Source organism: Eretmochelys imbricata, chromosome 12, assembly GCF_965152235.1.
Source record: "Eretmochelys imbricata isolate rEreImb1 chromosome 12, rEreImb1.hap1, whole genome shotgun sequence".
In the NCBI taxonomy this organism is placed as follows: Eukaryota; Metazoa; Chordata; order Testudines; family Cheloniidae; genus Eretmochelys; species Eretmochelys imbricata.
Window position 1 is genome coordinate 8,310,894 of NC_135583.1, and position 21,617 is coordinate 8,332,510.

Below are 21,617 nucleotides of genomic sequence, written 5' to 3' on the forward strand. Positions count from 1 at the left end.
ACTGCAAACATTCAATGAAAAGGAAAGTCGTGCAGGGTTCCTGGAATGACCGGCTAGCTAGGAGCTCACATTCTTACTAACGATGGGATTGCATTGTACTTGCTCTCATAACTCTCCCTCTGCAGAGCGAAGCGATGCCATAGGCGTCGGCTGCAGACCGTTGTGTGAAGCCATCCCACTGGAGCTATGCGGTGAGACGCTGGAAGGGCAGAGGCACCAGGGTGAGGAGGGGAGCCCATACCACCCACCCACTCCTCTAGGGGCGTCTGGGACACCTACAGAGGTCGGCAAGCCTTGGAACAGAGCTGGGTCTTTTAGCTCAGGTAGTAGAGGCTCATGCTGCAAGAACCAGAAGTTCCAGGTTTAATCCCTGCTGCCAACAACCCACCCAGGGGCGCAGCATTACAAAAGCCTGGTATAAAAAACACAGATCCAGAAAGACAGAGGCTGCATGCCCTTGACACTGGGGGTGGATTTCATCTGCAATGAATACACTGAGCAGCACCAGTTTTCGAGTCTTGTGTCCCAGGGTCATTGACCCTTCCTGAGGGCACAGCGGGCCTGGGCGGGGGAGAGGGGAACTGCAACGTTGTTCTGGACTTGTGCCCAGGTGTGAACTCAGTATGTGCCAAGGGCAGGTCTTCTGCTGGTTTCAGACCTCAGCAATGCCAGGAATAGCAAGACTCTAGTTTTGCTGAAGCACTTTCTGGAAGACTCAAGGAACTTTCTCAGCTCTTCCACAGAAGGACAAAGGGGTTGAATCTTTAACACTGATCTTTCTCCCCAGCGTTCTGGGGGATTTGACTTGACTTTAATAAAAACAAATGTAAACGTCTCATACAACCCCTTTCAATGGCTCAGATTTCAGACTCTTGGTCTTTATGGCGTCCTCGTCTCCAATCCCCCAGCTCAAAGAGCAAGGTCAGGAGCCATTGTTCGAGAGGAAGGACCATCCGCTGGTTAAGGCACCAGCCCGAGACTTGAGAGAGTAGTCACCTGCCTATCATAGAATATGGACCAATCCCCAATTTTTGCCCCAGATCCCTAAATGGCCCCCTCAAGGATTGAACTCACAACCCTGGGTTTAGCAGGCCAATGCTCAGTAATCTGTGCACATCTTGCTGCCTTTTTAAATCTGCTTTAGTGCATTAGCCCTTGGACGATTTTTCCAACAGCCATCCTGAGCGGACAACGTGAGCGGCCTCAGGGACCACATTGTACAGCTACAGGGTTACTCGCAGGCGTTGACCTCCTGCAGGAACTGGGAGGCCAGAGATTTTCCGAATGCAATAACAAAAGGAGACTGGAATACAGGGCTTCAGCTTGCACAACACGTCTCTCCCCGCCCCCAAGCAATAAGCCCGAGCACACGCTCTATGGCCATTGCCAGGTCGCACAATGGGAGCTCCGTATCCAGGCCCTGGGCTGTTCTCAGCTACGCCCAACTGCCTTTGCTCCAGTGGGGCCGGACAAGCGAAATGAAAAGCAGCATTTGGCCCCTCCGGCCTTGCTGGCATTTATTCGCTGTGCAACTGGCACGAGAGGGCAAGCGGGCGGTATGGGATCGTGACATAGGCAAGCCTGCAGCTGGCGGGGGTTTATATGACAGTAGAACTTAGAAGTCCTAACCAAGATCGGCGCCCCCTTGTGTTAGGTGCTGTACATACACATAGTACAAGACATCCTGCTAGGGGGTAGGGACTGTCTTGTAAACTAAACAGACAAGTGGGAGAAGAGAAATATCATCCCCGTTCACAGAAGGGAAACTGAGGCACAGAGAGACTAAGTGACTGCCCAAGCTCACCCAGGGATACTGCCGCAGAGTCAAGAATTGAAGCTAGTTCTCAAGTCCCAGTCCAGGGCTTTAACCACAAGATCATGCTTCCCCTTTTACATGCCGCCTGAGCCAACGAAAGCGTGTTGCTCACCAGTGAGTGTAAGGGCCTAGGAATGGGATGCTGACCCGGACTCTGTCACCCATCTGCATTTTGACTCTGGGCATGTCAGTGACCCCCTGTGCCAGTTTCCCTGACTGTAAAATAGGGATAATCACACTCCTCCGAGGGGGAAGGGGAGGCTAATGCATTGAGTGTCTCCATAGTGTGTTGAGAGGGACGGCAAAAGGCGCAGGTGAGCATTGGCTTTGTACGGACTCATCTGAAAGACATTTGCATGTGAACGCACACTTCATTGCCTGGGCCTTGGTCACCTGCCAGCCAGCGGTATGGATGGACACACGGACGGTTTGGCTACCACGCTGGCTCCATTGATCTAAATTCTGTACAACACAGCGATCCTCTCATTGCTACCCTGCATCTGTTTCCTGAGATGGTCTTCAGCTCTGGGGGCTGGCAGCACTAAGGACTCCATGATCCACTGCTCTCTCCGACCTCCGGTTTCTCTGACCCTCCATTCCCCACCTCAGTGCTCCTTTCGTCACTGCTGCGGGGCTGGGAAGATGGAGGATGGCTGAGCCCGCCAGCAAAGCCAGAATAGACAAGTTTTGCTTATGGAAGGCACAAGGGAGCTGGGCGATCAGAATACTCACCCGCGAGCAGCGTCTGAGGCAGCTGGACGCATCCCACCACTGCTGGGTCTGCTCCCTCCTCCGAGGAAAAGCGGATCAGCGAGTGCTGCGGTGTTCAGTGATCGCTCTGAGCCACGGGAGAGGAAAGCGCTCCACTTCGGTCAGGCTCTGCGTCCTAAACAGCCAGCATTGCTTAATGTTCTAGGGAAGCTCACAACATTCACTTCCAACTGACTCTTGCCAGAGCCCCTTAAAGGTACAGTTCCCCACATGTGCCGACCCCATTGGCCGTGGCCCCATTTCCTCCCCTCAAGAGCGAGCTGCAGAGATCTCCCCTGCATCCCGCATGGAATGCAAATGTTTGCAAAGCAGCATCTATGCTGCCCTGCATCGTATGCCTGGCTTTGACCCTTATACTAGTGTGGGTGGGAGTTTGCATAATCCACCCCAGCTATGGGCCAGAAGAACAGGGTTATCAGCGAGGGGGTTTGGAGCTCCAAATACCCCAATGGGCACAAGATATCTGGCTCCTGATTCCGAGGCCCTAGTCGAGATGTCCTTGCTAGTTAACTCATGAACCCATTTCTTTATGGAGATCACTGAACCTGTCAGAATCCCCCCGATAGCCAGGCCTTGGAGAGCCATGAAATGGGTCTTTCCATTTGGGGAGCTGAGCTTGCAGCCGTGGGAGGGAATAGAGCCTGGGCTCTTAACCATGGCCCTAGAGCAGGGGCTCTCACACTTCATTGCACCGCGACCCCCTCCATGACCCCAGGAGGGGGGGACCAAAGCCTGAGCCTGGCCGAGCCCCGCTGCCCTGGGCAGTGGGGGCAAAGCAAACACTCAAGGTCTGCATCCCCAGGCAGGGGGCCTGTAATCTGAGCCCCGCCACCCAGGGCTGAAGCCCTCAGGCTTCGGTTTCAGCCCCAGGAAGTGGGGCTCGGGCTTCGGTCCTCAGCCCTGCCAACCCCAGTAAAACAGAGTCACGACCCACTTTGGGGTCCCCACCCACAGTCTGAGAACCGCTGCTCTGGAGCTACTTCCCCCCAGCAGGTGAGGCAGCTGTTCTGTTAAGCGGCACTGCATGGCTTCCGCTCACAAGTGGGAGATGGCTCAGTAGCTCGATCACACAAGACTGAGAAGGGACTCCTGAATGCTAATCCCAGCTGAGACACTTCTTCCCTCTGTGGCCTTAGTCAGGTCACTTCCCCTCTCTGCCTTCGCTTCCCCACCTGTAAAATAGGGATAATAATATTTCCCTGCAGCCCAGGGTGCCTGGTGTGAAGGTTAGTGTGTGTAAAGTGCGATACATAAGCATACAAAACTGTCTCACCTTCCCTCACCTGCTTATATGGACAACAAGGCCTTGAGAAAACCCTGACTATATTAGTGGCTATTAACAGACCTCAGGAGAAGCAGTTGGACGCTGCCTCACCTGCAGCAAGAGGCCAGTAATGGCCCAGCGATCACATCCTCCACCCCAGCTGCATGATATTGAAGATTAAAAGTGCCCCAAAGAATCCTCCAGCAAACCCTGGCCCAGATCCCAAGGCCAGCTCTGTAAACAGCGGTGTGATCATGGTGCACAAGAGCCATTGTTTGCAGGGCAAAAACTTCTGAATACTCTCCCCACCCACAATAGCAAGTCTGACCTGGTGAGCGACGACAGGAAAAGCAACTAACAGGAGGCAACCGATAAAGCCCCCCAGGCCCCTGCTTTGTCAAACCCCAGCCTTTTGGTTACTTTTCCTGCTAGCACCTTGCCCTTCAGCCCACAAAGGAGCAAACCCAACACACAAGATGAGGGGGACCAAGGAATGAGAGGGCCTGAGCTGGAGCCACTTGGAGAGGACAGCAACAGGACATTGCAAAGAGGGGAAGAACAGCTTTCTTTCATCCTCCTCTAGTTTTGTCCATGCTGAGCAGGGTGGAAGCCCACGTATCAAACTGACATATAACCACTTACCCCAGGCTATGCCCCCATTCAGGTTTTCACCCCCATTCCACTCTTGGAAGTCATAGATGGGAGCTGGGCTCATAGCTTCAGGGAAAATCCTGGCCATTTTGGCTTCTGTCAAATATTCAGCACTTGAACAGGGCATGGCCTTGTGAAACTCAAAGGGGACTCCAGCTAGGCCGAGGAATTTACTGGCCAAATATCCAGTGCAGCCAATTTATGATTTTATCCCAAGTCTCATTGCTTTGGTGCTTTCCTTAAAGCCCTAGCTCTGGGAGGCCTGGTATTATGTTAGACTCTCCCATGAAAAGAGCTCAACGTTTATTAACTCTCATGATTCTCAAGCAAGTCTCGTGATTTTGGGAGGTCTGACCCAGTATTTATGAATCCTTGGGGCTAACACTGCTCAATATCTTAAATCCATCCTTGAATTCTTCAACAGAGGCAGGAGCATTCAAGCATCCAACTCTCTTCAGGTTTAACCAAAGGTAAATGACTTAGAGAATCATCAAATTTTAGTAACACCCCCCTGGCCAAATTAACACATTCTCTGTCTTGAGCTCCTCAGGGACAGCCTGCTTAAGGTGTTCATAAAGGGGGCAAAACACAGCAGGAAGAAGTGGTCAGTCAACTAAACATCAGATTTAAAAAAATCCCAGATTCCTTACACATACAGGTTCAGACCACCTGGTTTTTCACCCTGCTGAGTGAGACACCCAGAGAATGAAGTAGTTCACTATAAAAGAGTTTTTCAGATTCGACTTTAGAGGGCAGCTCTGTTTGACAACATGCCTCTACAAACAGCACCATAAAATCCCATGGTTATCATCTCCCAGATCATGTCCCATGTTCTCACTACCAGGGAAAATCCATTGCTGACTAGTACTCCTGCAAACCTCACCTGAGAGCCAGCCTGGGCTTTGTTCTTTTAAACACCGGTAAGAAAGGCCAAATTATGCTCAGTGACACCTTTGCAGTCCTAGTGCCATCAATAGGTTTGCACAGGTGAAATGGTTTACTCAGTTCCAACCAATCATGCTGATGAGGCACAGTAAGGAATAGAATCCACCTGCCTCTCTTTGAGCAGTTGTTTCTTCTGGGCTAAAGGGATTAAAAAGCAATAGAAACCTATTTTTGCCTCTGATACATGCACTCAGTGGATCGGATTATGTCATTTTATGCAATTGCGTTTCAGGGTTTCAAGGTAGAGCTGTTCTCTGCTACTTATAGGTATAAAATCCCAGTAGGCGACTCTAGATATTCCAGGGATGAGCACGTTAGCAATGTCTTAATAAGTTCAAGGGGAAGAGGAGCTCACTGTTTCGTCCCTAACTGAAAATTCTAGTACCTGTTCATAAACTGAGCATGGCTTTTCCCTAAAGGGGATTGGCATCTGGTAAAAATTAAACCACACTGGGCCTAGATCATCCCCAATCATTTATACCTGAAGGAAGCAGGACAGATCCTCAGCTGGAGAAAAGTGTCTGAGCTCCCAGAAGATGACAATTCCCACCAGCTGAGGCTCTTCCCCCACAACCCCAGGGTAAGGACAAAACGTTACCAGTAGTGGGAGTGGAGAGGAAATGATTCCATGATGACCCGCAGCAGTTAGCTATTTGCAGTTACTGGGCTTGAGCAGCAGTCAGTCTGGTTTTAAATTCCTCTTTCCTGTGCCATGGGGAGCATCCCAGGCTAGCACCAGTATTTTGATTGCAGTTTTACACACTCGCTAAGTTAATGAACTGTCACTTTAAAATAGCTGGAAAGACAAAAGCTTGAAATAATTTTAGAATCCAGAACTTAGGATCTCCCTGCTCTGGTTTCCCAACGGGGACAAAGATCTGTTCACCGTGCAGGCAAAGTAGCCAGAAGCTAGGAAGGGACAGAGCACCATGGAAAGCAGTTGTCATTTCTTCACTCACTCTGCCACCTTGTGACCAATCCCCCTATTTACAACTTTTGTTCTTTCAGAGATCTATTGTTTTCTATGACCTTAGCCTGGACACAGGCTACAGCCCCGAGCCGCTGTTTGTTTCAGTTGTTGAAATAGGGTTGGTGATGCAAATAGCGGATAAAGCGAGAAGTTATAATTGAACAGCTTGTTGTTGGACCAACCAGTAAAGCCTAAATTACGTATAAAAGTTCTTTGCCCATAAACCTAGGGCTCATCTTCAGCTTCTCCTCCCTCAGCCAGGCAGTTTCCACATCCTTCTGCGTCTTCCTCCAGAACGTTATGAGAAATCAATCCATTTTTCTGCTGCCAAAGCTCCCTTCAGACCCTCATCTCCTGTCTGCTCAGTAACCTCTGGACTATCCTTCCCCCCCCCACCCCACAGTTCTAATCATATAAGCCTCCCCCACAACCTTATCCCTCTGTTCTAACCCACCCCAGCTCCCCCCCTTCCACCCCATCAAGCTTCTAGGACCTTCACAACTCAGCCCCTCCAGACCTGTCTTGCATCCTTACCTTGCTCCTCCACCCCACCCATTTATCAGCCTCTCTCAACATCTTTTACAAGGCTCCTGGCACACTACCCTACATATGGGCAGTCTTCCCAGACCTCATCATCCTGGCCCAAACCCTCTTTTTCCTTCAAAACTACCCATGATAATCCTAATAGGGAAAATCAATCCACAAGTGTCTGATGGATGGGAAAAATCGACACGAATACAGCAGGTTAATCAACTTATACATTTAACTACATCCTCTTCCCCCCCTTTATCAAGGAGTTGGCTCCTTAGATGTACTCTTCAGGACAGGGGCTGTCATCTGATACACTTCAGTTCAATTTTGCATAGGCTTGGCAAATTTTGATTTTATTATAATTGCGTTAGATAGTTTTTATCACTTTAAATGGTTGCCGCTGCAGGAAATTATGAGGTGAATGGGGCTGACAATTTGATCAAATCAATTTGGGATGCCCAAGGCTGATTCTTCCTCAACTTCCAGAGTAATGAATACGGTGAATTAGTGGAGCACCCGCTCCAGTGACAGCGGAGGCAGCTGTTTTAAGAGAAATGTAACCACGTTTTATGCACATAAAGGTGAAACTAAGAAAAACAACATGGCTTTAACTTACGGTGCCCATCCGAACGGTTCAGTTCTCAATGGAAAGATTCTTTCAGCAATTTGTGTGTTTGGCGAAATCAACATTTGCCAACAAGAGTAGCCTTTCCAAGCATAATCATGTCTACTAATGGGGCCTCTGCTCTACTGTAATATTATATACGTATGAAAAACAAGGCTGGTGGAGGCTTTTTCAGGCACATTACATTGGAACAATAAACGTGAAGATTTCTCACTGCTCTCAGGGATACAGATGATCATGCTTTATAAAGATTTGTTAAAGGCTGTATTACTTTATTTAACCTTCCTCTTCACTGCCACCTCAGCAGATTTATAGGAGTGACAGCTTCCCACTGAGGTTGCAAGCTTTTGAAACAGGAACTCTATTATGCAGTGGTGACGGATTTATCTAAAGCTAATTTGTTGTGATAAGGAATGAAAAAAAAAAGCTTAACTGCAATAGATAAAACACTGACAAACGTTAAACCCTGTTTAATGGGTAGGTGTAATATGTGCAAAGAACAGGATTAAGAATTTCAGATTAAGGAATTACATGGTCAGCTGTACAGAACAAATTCATGCACATTAGCATGACAAGATATTTACTTTAAAGCTTTATCATGCAGTTTTGCCATCTACGTATAGCATTATTGACAAGAGATGTTAATCCCACAAAAAAAAAAAACACAACTCCCCCCCCCCCCCCAAGATGTTTACTTCACAATAAAACATTATCCTTGAGCTAAAACAATGCATTGCAAACCCATGCATATGTCAAAGGAGCCTCGTACATCAGGCCAACTTCCTGAAAGCCTCTAGAACTACTAGGAGCAGCTACAAGTTGTTTATGACCATTGTAACTTCAACTTCTTTTGTTTGTTCAAAGAAAAGCTATCCAAGGCACATTGGGAAACAGAGTTATAGGCTGCGGAGGAGTAAATCTAGTTTTAAAATGTGCAAAGGCTCTTTTCATCTATACATGCAATTAGTGACTGGGTGTGCAAAGTGCAAGTTAGGTGCACAGCCATCCATTTGCAGAGGGCAATTGGATAATTGTGGTCAAGTCTGCACCCAACTGATGGTTTTCGAAAACAAAGCCCTTGAAAATATTAGAAGTTAAAGGGAACACCATGAAGGAAGAAATTAGTACAGTGACAGTTGTTCTGGAGCAGTCTTGTGCTTGCTGGGATGCAAAAGCCTAGTCACTTTTCTGTATATCTCAAAAGGAACATAGCCATTTGTCATGAACTTCTGGGATTCGGAAAGTTCTAACTGACAAAGGTAACAGGCCCTTCTGAATTTAAGTTGACAGCAAAAAAGTGATTTTGGCATTGGTCTTTCTAACAGTACAGAAACTTACATGGATTGATTACAGAACCGCTAGGCTACTTAATCTGAGCATCCTGGAAGTGGTTACAAGATGCACAGCGCAACTAAATTCTACATGAATGAAGCTTTGGGATTTACAAGCAAGAAAAGGAACCTTTAAATGGTTTTTAAAAATACCTGAATTTGACAACTTGAAATTCACCCTGTAACTCAGCTGATCCATTTCGTGTACTTGTTTATCAAAGGCTCTGGTTATCTTTCATTTTCTGACAAAGTAGGTACTTACTGTATTACACAGTATGTCCTCCATAGGAAATTTACAGAGAAAACATGATTTGTCTTCATTTTCGTTTAAGATTAATCACTACATTCCTTTAAGCAATTTAGGGGTAAATCCTCCCTAGAAAAGTCTGCCAATACTTAACAGCAGTTCCTTGTTTTAGATGAGATACTACACTCAGTGTAATTTAAATAGCATTTGAAACATTCCAACAGGAATCAAATAGCATTGGTAGAAGCAATCTGCTTCTCTTACATCTCCGACACACTTGTTTAACGTCTGTGCATTTAGGGCACTGCTGTACAATGCTAGGCCCTCTAGTTTAATGCCTGTTATACAGCACATTGAAGTTCTTTGGAATGAAGACATGGAAAGCACAGTACATTTTAGTCTATATGCTGTAAAGGTTTAAGGCTTCTTGCAGCTTTCAGGTTGTTTAGCTGCTATAAGATAGGGAAATCCCACTGATACTTGTCATTTTAACTTTGGAGTTGGTGTCCAGACTAGTCAGGTATACATAAGAGTAATCTGCTGGAGTTACAGATGGGCTAGTACATAGATAGCAAAATCGGTTAGTTGGCCACAGCTGGAGGCCCTTCTGGCAGGAGTGATGCAAAGAAAGTCTTGAAGAAAAGCCAGGCTGTGTTCATAAATGAAGGACTGTCCTGCTGATTTTCTGGTAAAGCTCTTCCTTCATCAGGAACAGCCTCGGGTTCAGCTTCGCCACCTACATTTTCCTCCTGCCAATATAAAGTATCTCTTATAAGTGGGGATAGTTGTTTTAACAATTCTAAAGTCTAAAAACCAGATTCCTTTCTAAAACAAGCTATTTTAATTCCTTTCAACTGAAGAGCGTAAAGAACTCATTAACAGCCCTGATTATACTGCAGTATTTCATTCCTTTATTACCCATTGTCCCAGAATTGCAGCTCAAGAGACCACACAGCTAAAACACAGTAAAGCCACCCACCACTGTCACCAGGGCCAATACTGTCCTGTGCTAAATAAAACTATTTTATGACATATTTACAAGTGGGAATGATGCATCTGATACGCCAAAACAAGCTGCCGAGTCTGAACAATATTTTGATGTTCTAGTTGTAAATCGGTCAGCATCAGGAGCACAATTCCACACCGATTACTAAGACCAAATGAAAATGCCAACTTGAACATGTCCCATTAACAGCATATACAGAGAGAAACATTGTGTATAACCCCCCATACCAGATTAAGATTTATACACATTCAGGTTTTATCTGCAATTATGAGAGCTGTTCACTTGTAGCAGAGACAGATTACAGTGGGACTGTTAACACCCGCTGCAGTAGTGTTGTGTAAATAAGCACTGCAAATATTTGCCTCTTCCCAAAATATGAAAATTGTTGAGCCTGTTACACTGCTAACAGCCACAGTAGCCCTTGGCCAAGCAGGGATTTTCTGGAACAAAATGCATCAACTACAAATACCAGTGATTGCCAGGGTTAAGTTTTAAAACCAAATACATTTCTAACGTACAGCAGGAAAGATACTTTTGCTTTCATAGAAATCAAAGTATCAGAGTACCTATTACAGTGGTAACAACTAGAAACAGCAACCAGACAGAAGAGGAATTAACCAGATCCCTCCTGTTCTTTGCCTATGGCACATAATGAATTTAGTCTCCTGAAGGCTGTTAATATTTTAGTCTAATTTCAGTTGGGTTTAGCATGCAAGTGGCTGGGCGGTGTTGGTGGCCTCTAAAATACAGGCGGTCAGACTAGAGGATCTGTGGTCCTTCTGGCCTTGAACTCTATGACTTAGTGAGAAAAGTAGGCTAGTTTAGATATTATTTTACCAGGAAAAGAAGTTTCCAGCAGAAGATTTTGTAGAGAACACTATTCATCTTTACTGATACAAATGTTTGGAAAATGGAAACTAAACCCTTTCCCAGGATTTCCTGCTGTTGTATGTCAAATATTGAGCCAATACCTGTAAGTTATTGTTTTGGTCCTGGTTTATCACAGCTTGGGGAACAACATTGTTTGGAAGAGGGTGAACTGGCCGTCGTCTAAATGGAAACCATCCAGCATGGTGCCTGGAAGACAAGAACTCATTGTTAAGACCAGTTAGCTAAATGTTACTCCTGCCTTGCTACACTTCAGGCCGAGCAAACACTTGAATACGCACACAAGAGTAGACAGTTTGTTCAACACCCTGGGATAAATTCTGATTTGTTGAGGTGCTGGAGGAAGGCTCCCAAAACCTTCTCCGCCATAATCCCTACCACCCAGCATTATGGCAGCAAGGCACAGCATAGCATTCAAGAGGTAGCAGTGGATCCAGCTCTAAACAGGCTGGTGCATCACAGCCTAAGGGGTCTTGATCAGGCCCCCAGCAGGCTAGAGCACATGCTGCAGCATGTACCATGAGAACTAGGACACAGTGCTGTTTTTTAAAGCAGCCGCATGTACCACCATACCTTGGATTTCCCTACACCTGCCCTGTGCTAACAGGATAACTAAAACTGTGATACTGGCATTGCTCCCTCATCCTGTGTGGCTTACAAACAGGAGTCATAACAGGCCACTAGGAAAACTAATCTCTTCCCCTCCCTAGTGGCTGTATCTTGTGCTCCAAAAATATAAACTTTTAAAATGCTGTACCCTAATTGCTGTAAAGAAACTTCAAAATACTAACCAGATGTAATCCAATGCTGACTTCCTGAGTCTGCAGACAGCCTAAAATAGCTCTGAGAAGTGTGGACTGCTTCTGTTTGAATGTGTTAACTCTTAAGCCTACTTGTGGCAATTTAAAGGTCTACACTAATGTCACATGTAAAGCATGTAAAGGAGGACGACAATTATCTGAAGATCAGTGCAACAAATTATGAGCAGCTTCACAAGTGGGCAGAGATTGGGAAGTACTACAAACTACCACCCCATTCAGAGCAAAAGTGGTCTGTTTGACTGGTAACATTTTTTCTAGTCAAGAAAGTGGCTACAGATTACACTGCACTGAATTAGTTTTGCATGTTTAGAAGCAGTCAACCATGGTAAAAAAATGCTTAGCCACATCGTATATAAAGGGATCAATTCCCCTACCAAAGACATGGTTGCACACGACTACACGATCTTTAGCCACATTCTTTGACTATTAACCTGAACCGGTAACGTATGATGTAGTATGTTAATGTTTTATTGTAACTTTGACTTAAAACAATTCCCCCCAAAAATGTTGAGCTAAGAGTTACAGTAAGAGATTTGCTGATCCTGGGATACATTTTGACATGCCAATCTAAGACCCGGTCTTATCAATTATTTTGGCTAGGAATGCGATTTCTTACAGTGATACTGATAAGCCCTCGTGTGGCTACAGTTATACCAGTATAAAGGTGTCCCATCTTAGTATAGCACCTTCCTATCCCATATGGGATAAGTTACACAAGTAAAAGCACTTTTATACTACTGTGAATGCATCCACACTAGGGGGCTGTATTGCTTTAACTATACGACTGTAGTTAAACTGGTACAACTGATGCATAAATGAGCTGTAAGAGACTTGATCACAGTGCAGACAAACTGCTCCAAAGAGCAGTCACCTGAATGACAAGTCACTGAAATGTTTACTTCATGAGACATGCATGCTTACAGGTACATCAGAACGGTGCCGCCCATAACCATGAGGAACCTGCTCAGGCTGGAGTAGAAGTAGATAATGTTGACAAAAACGAAGAACAGGGTTGCCGAATAAAGCCAGTCCAACCAATCTCGATTCATCTCCTCCTCCTCTTCCATGAGAGGACCCCCCTGGGCATTCATTTGCAAATTCTGATTGGCTCCTGCATTAAGCTGAGGAGGGGGGTTATGGTTTCCAGGCAGGTTTTGTGCAGGAAATGCATCTGGAAGAGGGGCTGGAGCTGCAACTGGTGCCACTGGTATCTCTTGTGACCTTTGGGTAGGTGATCTATCAGCAGAAACGGCAGCCAAGCTGAAAAGAAGATAAAAGTAGTAAGACTTTGCCAAGCTCTGCAAAGGATAATAAAGCAGACATAAAAACTTGTTAATCTTAGATTCATGTGCAACTAGGAAGCAGCACGTGGTTAGAACAGTGACAGAAATCGGCCCTGTTTATGCCAATGACATGCCACATGATGGGACAAGTTCAACTTTGTGGATCAGTTTCACCTTCTGTAAAATGGGGTAACAACCATCTTTGTAAAGTTGGAATACAAAGGGTTTATTTCAGTACTCCACTGTTTCAAAACCTCAATACTTAGAAGACCGGGTAGCAGGCTGGGTAACAGTATCAAGTTTTGCAGCACTTAGCTTTATCTAGGCAAAAAGTTGCAAGTAAAACTAAACCTAATTACATTTTAGGAGCCACATACAGCATTTATATTTGAATCATAAAGGCTAAGTAACTTGCCTTTCAACTACATTACACCTGAGGGAAAGAAAAAATTCCCTCATTAAGAAATAGTTTGAACATTTCAAGGCTCTCAGGGAGAATAGGAAACAAAAATGAAAACTTACTATTGCATATAGTACTGTCTTGCATAAATCTGCTGAAACCAGGACATCTGTAGTATGTTGTAAGTGGTATATGGAGAGTACCCAGGAGTCACACCATGGGGAGGCTGAGCAGCTTCAACCCTTATTCAAAGGGTAAAACACAGGATGTTTGTTTACAAAAGAACAGGTATGCCCACTTCCCCAGGTCTTTCCCTACTTGTACTATGAAAGAGACAACAGCTTTTGTGATGCTGTGCATCTTATTGTGGGTAAAGCATCATATACCATACACTTTCAGTATATCCTGCCTTAAATCTGGGCTTGAAATACTGCAATCATTTTTATTAGAACATGATTGCAGAAATCTACATTTCATCCTGAAAATATGCTGTTGTGAAATCAGAGGGGGACTCGAAGACAGTCTTACTACCACTGGATCACATGTACCATATTTCTGATTAAATGATCTGATATTCAGCTTTTAAGTTCAGTTCAGGTCCATTCAAATGGAATGGCAATGCTTAAGGAGTGTTCCAGAAAGTAGGACTATGATCTCAGAGGAAAGCAAGCCCCCTCAAACTAACCTTCTTCGAAGTTCAATAGAATAGTGGAGACAGCAATTCCTGGGAGAAAAATACTGATCTCCTAACAAAGGAGAATTAATTGTAGGGGCTACCTGCATCAGAATTTAGGGATCAACATAGAAGCTTCTGGATTCATAGTTCCATGAAAATGTAACAATTCTACTTTCCCCACATATAACAGTAAAGATAACGCTTCCCCACTGGTTGGAGAGGCATACATCCCTTTCGCCCCTTCAGTGTCCACTTAACTATCCAGAAGAGTAATATACATGGCTTATATTCCACTGACATTTACAACACTAAGTATGGCATGAGGTGCTGGTATTCAAAGCTTAGATTGTCCAAAAACAGATAGCTGAACATGAACGGTCAACATTTTCAGAAAGCTATTGGCATGTGTGGCATATTTACCTAGTATTGGCTTCCCCTGTAGAAAGCTGGTTGCCGGAAGTCTCCCTTTGTCTCAAGCCATCATTTGAAGAAACTACAGAAGGATCTTGACCAGGTCCTGAAACAGTCTTTGGCTCTTGATTGGTTTCGTCAATCTAAATAATAATACAGTTAATATTGGAGCTGACTCATAACAGTATTGGAGAAAAGTCTATTCCAAAGCTAAGAGGACGGTCTTGAAGTTTTACCAAATTGCTGTGCATTTATACAGATCTTTGACAATGGCTAGGACTATTAATTTGTACTGCTGTAATGCCCATTGTTATAACCAGTCCGTCCATACATATTCAGTTTCTAACACTCCTTTAAAGGTAACCTGGAAAGCAAAAATTAGTTTTGTGATTTTTTCCCCTGCCATCTCATGATATGTAAAGGTCTGAGTAGGTTTTTTAAAATTTTGGTTTGCTTATGGGTTTTTTGGATTAGAAATTCAGATCCTGTGCTGGATAAAAACAATAACCGGAAAACTCAGACTTGTCTACACAAAGAAGTTGCACCAACTTAAACTGGGATAACTTTGTGCTTGTCTAAACACAAGCTGTACTTCAACGATTCCATTCCCATACAGGAATAAGTTATACCAGTACAAGCATTTTTATGCTAGTATAAATGCATCCATCCATACTAGATCATTGGATCACTAACTATACTGGTATGGTTAAAATGGTATAACTGGTGTGTTTAGACAAGCTCTAAGCATAAAAAAAAAGTAGAGCTTCCTTGGGCCTTTTTCTACACCATAAAGCAAAAAACGTTCGCTCTTTTTTTTTTCTTAATTCTTTTGCAGGTCCCCTTTAAGAGCAAAGATCATCTGTCCTTCTCATACGTGTACTAGTATGAGAATTTATTTTTAAATGTGTATCTAATTTTGGAGTTTATGAAATGAGGTCTTAAGTCCTAGCAGCATGTGGGTGGCTGCCCTGCAAGCTGCTCTACAGAACTAGGACAATGCTCCTTAATCAAAATGCAATACCTGAACATTTCTAGTCCCAAGGATCTCTGCCTCTTGTGTTGTGACAAATATCCAACTGGAATTAGGACCTACTGTATGCAGTTCACTTTTGATTTAAAGAAGGGTGGAAATTTATGCCTTCAGATATGAAGCTTGTGCATTAGTTAATCACTTAACTTCCATTCAAGAAAAAAAAAATTGAGAGATCATATGGTATTGTGTACTGAACTAACACACACACAAAACTGAAATTCTAATGCTCATTTTTAGTTTCAATTTCCTCTTCCATATGCTTTTGAAGTTCTGTTGCCAAAGTAAGTCCCAGCAAAATTCCTATGATGGACACTCCCTATTCAAATGGTAATCACTTCCCTCTCCCTCCACATAACCATTAGTGTGATTGAAGTCAGTAATCATGGGGGAACAAGCACCACAATTTCATTCTTTGCATACAGCCCAGCCACCGTGTCCATCATTGGCTGAAGAGTCTACAATATGAGGTGTCACTAGCTATTTAATGGGACTAAATTACATGTGATTAAACATTTCGCCTGCCCCCCCCCCCCCCGGCAGTAATGTCAACTCAAGTTTATGCAAACAATTAGAAACTGAGGTTTGACAAGTTAGACACAAAGTGGGTGAAGTAATATCTTTTATTGAACCAACTTCTGTTGGTGAAAGATAAGCTTCCGAGCTCCACAGAGCTCTTCAGGTGCCATCAGCTCAAACTTAAACAATCCTTGCTCTGCGATTACCGTACTTATTCCAAATGTGTAAGCGTTCCTTCCCCCAGCCCTATTACAACTCTGAAGCAATGCTGCCACAACACTTAAAATGACAGAACTTTTGACACATGAGGTTTGCCACCCTGCTTTGACATTATCAACCTTTACAAACATACAGTCATTAAAAAACTAGGTCACATTCCACAGATTTTTGCTGATTCTTTCAATACCTAATGTAGGAAAACACTACATACCTTTGCATTGGTTTCTTTCATTTTTGACAGATTCTTTGAATGGTATACCAGATGAAGAGCATGAAACGTCTCCTGCTAAAATAAAAGTCAAGACCTCTTATAATCATTTTGTTTCATCTATTAAAACTTTATTTGACCTCACTTGATACTGCAGTGCAGTTACCACAAACATGTAAATACCATACCTTGGGCAGCACATCTCTCAAATAAAGATGGTCAAGCAGCAACTTCCCAGAATAAATCAGCTTCTGGTCCTCTTCAAGCTTTGAGAGGAGACAAAAATATACTGGTTACCAATCCGTCAAATGTCAAAAAGAGCTGTGTAAGTAAAAGCTGACTGATAAACACCAGAGGCCAAACACTGCTGTCAAATACACAAATCACAAATGCTACTCCCCCCCCCCCATCTCCTCCCCCACTGAACAGAAGTTGTGTTAAAGATTAATTCAGTCAATTACCTGTATGCAAAATTTGTAATACCCTAGAGATTTAGACAAATGTATACAGAACGAGGATAAAACAGCTGCACCGGTATATGAAGTGACTAATTTGTAGTGTAGGCCAGAACCCCAATATTTGCTGTCCCCACCACAATCCTGGCGAAAAGGAACCTCTCTACGCTCCTTAAAGCGGAGCTTTGGGATATTGACCAACTTGAGCAGCAGGGCAGGCACTTTGTAATCTTGTGACAATTTGCATTCTCCCCCACCCAGTAAGTCTGGGCAGCTCTTTACACAGAAATCCACCTGCAGGTGGAGCACAGTCACTGGGAGTTGCCCCAGAGCAGGAGAGCCCATGTTCCCCGCCCTACAGGAAAAGGTCAGCTCTGCCAGCCTACAAAGCAAGAGTGCTACTGCCGCTTCCAAATTTAAGTCTTCAAAGCTACTAAAAACCAGTCGTACGTGATTGCTACATAAATAATGCCTCTGACCAATGCTGCTGGATACCATTTTAACACCCCAAAGCAGCATATGAAGACCTCTAGGCTTCCACTGACACTGGACATTAAGCAGAAAGATGCATTTCCCACAGCAGCACATCGTCACAACATGCATGGAATTTGCTCAGATTGTCCATCATCTAGCACTCGAAAGCAGGGTGGATAAAAATGGATTTAAATAAATCAGATTTTTTCATTCAAATTAAATAAGCAGCTTTAGTTCTAAAGAATAAACCTATTTAAAATGTAATTTTAAATTTAAAACCTAAGTTAAGGCCTAAATTTATAACCTATTGAAATCATTTAAATAAAATACAAAAAATTGTCTTAAGCAGTACATATTTGAATTTCTTTAACACTTGGCAGCAAAGTACTGAAAGATGGAAGTCACTAGCTAAATGCCTGGAACTAGAGTCCACTGAAGTGCTAAAATAGTTTTTGACAGCAAAAAGAAAAGGAATACTAGTGGCACCTTAGAGACTAACCAATTTATTTGAGCATTAGTCAGTCTCTAAGGTGCTACTAGTCCTCCTTTTCTGTTTGCGAATACAGACTAACACGGCTGCTACTCTGAAACCTTTTTGACAGCAGTAGCCTCTTCCACAGGTGCAGAGAGAATATATTCTTCATTTCCAGTCTATTCACCTAGTTCATTCAAAGTTAGCAACTGGGAGTTGAAAAAGCAGGAAAACTTGTTTTCCTCTTCAAATCTATGAATAAAAACTAGTTGAGAGAAGATGAGATCCAAGTTATAAAATCCTGAAGGACACAGTCAACAGAATTAATCAGGTTAAATTCACTAACTAGAGAGAGCACTTTCTTTGTTTAATAAAAATCAGTTTTAAAAGCAAAACTATTTGAATTTTTGTATGTTTCCGCACAATTAAAATTTAGTCATTTTAAATACTGTTTGTGTATTTTAATTGAATTTGATTCAGCATCCAAGTAGCGCTTGACACAAATCACAAGATAAAAAAAGGAAAGCGTCATTCAACCTTTCCTACCAAATATATATACATATATAATTGCTTAAATACAGATGTAGTAAATCCTCAGCAAAAGAAAAATAGACTTAGTGCAAAGGCTATATTTAGTTACAAGCCAACAGGTTGGTTTCTAAAAAGGTTGATTCTCTTTGGTAGAGTAACTAGAGTGCAAAACCACAATTAAAATCTATTACTTAAAATCAAGGTTTCCTACTTGCTGATTGACAGCAGATTAAAACTGATTATTTAAATCAAGCCACCCTGCTTGAAACCCCACTGTGAGCTTACTGCCTCCCTGCATCATGTCAATTCACATTTGTACAAATTGTTATGTCGACTTATTTGATTAGTCTTAAGAAGCATATAGAACAGAGTTATTTTGGGGTTTCCTATAGTACCCATAACCAGAATATCTGATATAGTAAAAACAACATCTAAATACTATTTCACACTGACACAAGCAGCTGTTTGGGACTTAGCCTTAAAAAAAAACAAAACAAAACAAAAAGATTTCTCTCAATCAATCTAATGCTTACAGGCAAAACAGTTTCGTAGTTATTTCATGGACAAAGTTTCTTTTGACAAAAATAATGCAGCAATTTAACTCCCTTGTCTTGCCTGGAACACTAAACTTTTTTTTTTTTTTTTTTAAACTTTGTTACCATTGGGGGGAAAATACTAAGACTCCAGTTACATACTACTTCAGCATCCAACAAGCTACTAAGCCACATCAACATTAAATGGCAGCTGAACAGGAAGAAATAAATCAAAAAGCCCCAAACAGGTTCCCAATACTCTGAACAAGTTTCACTTCTGTATTTACAACTGATTTCCATAACATATTTACAATATATTTCGAATTGCACTGTAACATTTGCAACTAGCCAACCATGCAGAAGCAGGTGTTCTGGAATCCTGGGGGGGGGGGGGGGAGAGGAGAGGAGGGGAGAGGAGAGGAGGGAGGGAACCACACGTTTTTTCCGCATCCCATTATCAAACTTTAAAGAGACATCAAACAGTTGCTGAAGTTCCCTGAACCTGTGAACACTTTTACAGACACAAAGTGGGTGATGTAATATCCTTTATTGAACCAGCTTCTGTTGGTGAAGACTAGTTTCAAGCTTACACAGAGCTCTTCTTCAGGTCCTGAGGAAGGTTCTTCAGCTCTGTGTAAGCTGGAGACTTTGTCTCCCTCACCAACAGAAGCTGGTCCAATACAGAAAGTTTTACTTCACCCACCTCGTACTGCTAAAACCCTGGTACCAACAAAGCCACCACAGGGCATGAACATTTTTGCCTCTTGTGGACAGCAAGGTAAACAGTGAAATCTCTTAGAGCCAAGGCTGCCATAATTAGCGTGCTTTATTTTATGTATTTATTTATCTTTTTTTAAGAGGGAGGGCAAAGCAGATTGTGCAACGTAAACGACAACAGCTCTGCCGTAACACAGGCACTCGCGTCCACTCCTGGAAGCGGCCCAAGCATGGGCTCCCATCGTTAGGGCCCTACCAAACTCACAGTCCGTGTGGGTCAAGGTCAGGGGAGTTTAAAAATCGCAAAGGTCATGATTCCCGCTACTTAAATCGTACATTTCACCGTGTTGTAACTGCAGGGGTCCTGACCCCAAAGGGTGTTGTGGGGGGGGGGGCAGTTTTGCCTTCTGTGCGGCTGCGTCCAGAGCCGGGCCCTTGGCTAGCAGAAGGCAGCGCAGAAATCAGGGCGCCCACTCCCCAACAACCCTGCCGCCGGCCCCCCCAACTAACCCCCTGCCGGGTCAGGATCCCCCCCCGCCGCCGCCGGGTGAGGAAACACCCCTCTCCCCAGGGAGGCCCGCAGCGGAGCGGGCCACAGCACCGAGGGGACCCGGTGTCGCACGGCCCCTCTCACCCTCCCGGCTTGGCGGGCCCCCGGGGGGGGGGGGGGCCGCAGACGAGACGAACCCGGACCCCAGCTACTCCCCCTCCCCCCCCCGCAGGTGAGGCAGGCGGGCACGACGCCCCTTCCCCCCGCCGCAGCCCTGCCCGGGAAGGGGGGCCGCCGGAGGGAGGTGCCCGGCGGGGAAAGGTGGCGGCGGGGGGGGGGGTCCCCTCCTCACCGGCTCCTCGGGGTGCAGGCGCCGCAGCCGGGCCTTGAGCTGCCGCACGGTCCAGCCGGGCTCCCCGCGGAGGCGCAGGTCCGGGTGCCGCTGCGTGGGGCTCCGCACGAGCAGGTCGAAGGGCTCCGCGTCGCGGCCGGGCTCCATGGCGCGCGGGGCTGGGGGCTCAGCTCCTGCGGGCGACGGGCTGCGAGGCGACGGCGCGCGCGCCACCGGTGACCTACGGCCGCCGGGCCCCTTTTATACCCTCACCGCCCCTCGCCCCGCCCCCTGCTCGCCTGTGCGCTGTGGCTGCTGCGGATTGGCTCCTCGTGGAGAGCGTGCCAATACGTGGGCCTATCAGGCAGGAGGGTGACAGAGGGTGGGGCCTAGGGAAGGGGCGGGGCTAGGAGGGAGGCTTGGGCGGGGCTGCCCAGCTGGGCTAGGGTGAAGGAGGCTAAGGGCCACCCCTGCAAGGGCCCGGGGCCAGCATGTCAGCCGCACCTGCCCTGGTGCGGGCCACGGTGTCTGTGGCTCCTGGAGGGCCACGGTGGCTGTGGCTCCTGGAGGGCCACCCCTTCCGGAGCACACCGATAAAGCATCCCGGGACCGTCGAATTCTTGCGGGTCTTGCTGCAGCCCAAGCTGCCATGGAAGGGAAGAAAGGAATTCCTTTCTCCCACCCTTTGTCTGTCTTGTCTATTTAGATTCCAACTTCTCTGGGGCGGGAACTGTCTCGGGGGTGTTTGTACAATGCTAAAAACAACGGGATCCAGAGCTCAGCCAGACCCTCTAGGCCCGCGGTTCTCAAACTTTAGCAACCTCGGGACCCCCATTTTGATTTAAAAATTTTTTGCAGACCCCCAAGCTGCCCTGCTCCAGCCCAGGTCCTGCCACTTCTCCTCCCTTCCCCTGAGCGTGCCTTGTCCCCGCTCCTCCCCCTCCCTCCCAGCACCTCTTGCACACCGCTGAACAGCTGGCGTGCAGGAGGCACTGGGAGGGA

General features: G+C 45.3%; 1 protein-coding gene across 2 annotated transcripts; it reads right to left on the bottom strand.

The window, feature by feature from the left end:
- Window positions 1-8,028: 8,028 nt before the first annotated feature.
- On the bottom strand, window positions 8,029-20,837 carry HERPUD1 (homocysteine inducible ER protein with ubiquitin like domain 1). 2 transcript variants are annotated; one of them, XM_077831240.1, is made up of 8 exons: window positions 20,637-20,837; window positions 16,801-16,878; window positions 16,616-16,687; window positions 14,646-14,779; window positions 13,672-13,791; window positions 12,788-13,126; window positions 11,129-11,234; window positions 8,029-9,900 (listed from the first exon to the last, which is right to left on the bottom strand). In XM_077831240.1, the coding sequence occupies exons 1-8, from the start codon at window positions 20,781-20,783 to the stop codon at window positions 9,733-9,735; spliced, it is 1,164 nt and encodes a 387-aa protein (XP_077687366.1). In that variant the 5' UTR covers window positions 20,784-20,837; the 3' UTR covers window positions 8,029-9,732. The 2 variants fall into 2 exon arrangements, with proteins under 2 accessions (XP_077687366.1, XP_077687365.1); XM_077831239.1 differs by having other exon boundaries at window positions 16,616-16,690.
- Between the last annotated feature and the right edge of the window lie 780 nt (window positions 20,838-21,617).

Coding starts and splice junctions, on each gene's coding strand:
- HERPUD1 (XM_077831239.1), bottom strand. CDS start 20,783: ATGGAGCCCGGCCGCGACGCGGAGCCCTTCGACCTGCTCGTGCGGAGC. Junction 16,879..20,636: donor GCCTGCACCCCGAGGAGCCG/GTGAGGAGGGGA, acceptor CTCCTCTCAAAG/CTTGAAGAGGACCAGAAGCT. Junction 13,792..14,645: donor ACAGGGGAAGCCAATACTAG/GTAAATATGCCA, acceptor CCTTTGAATAAG/GGTTGAAGCTGCTCAGCCTC.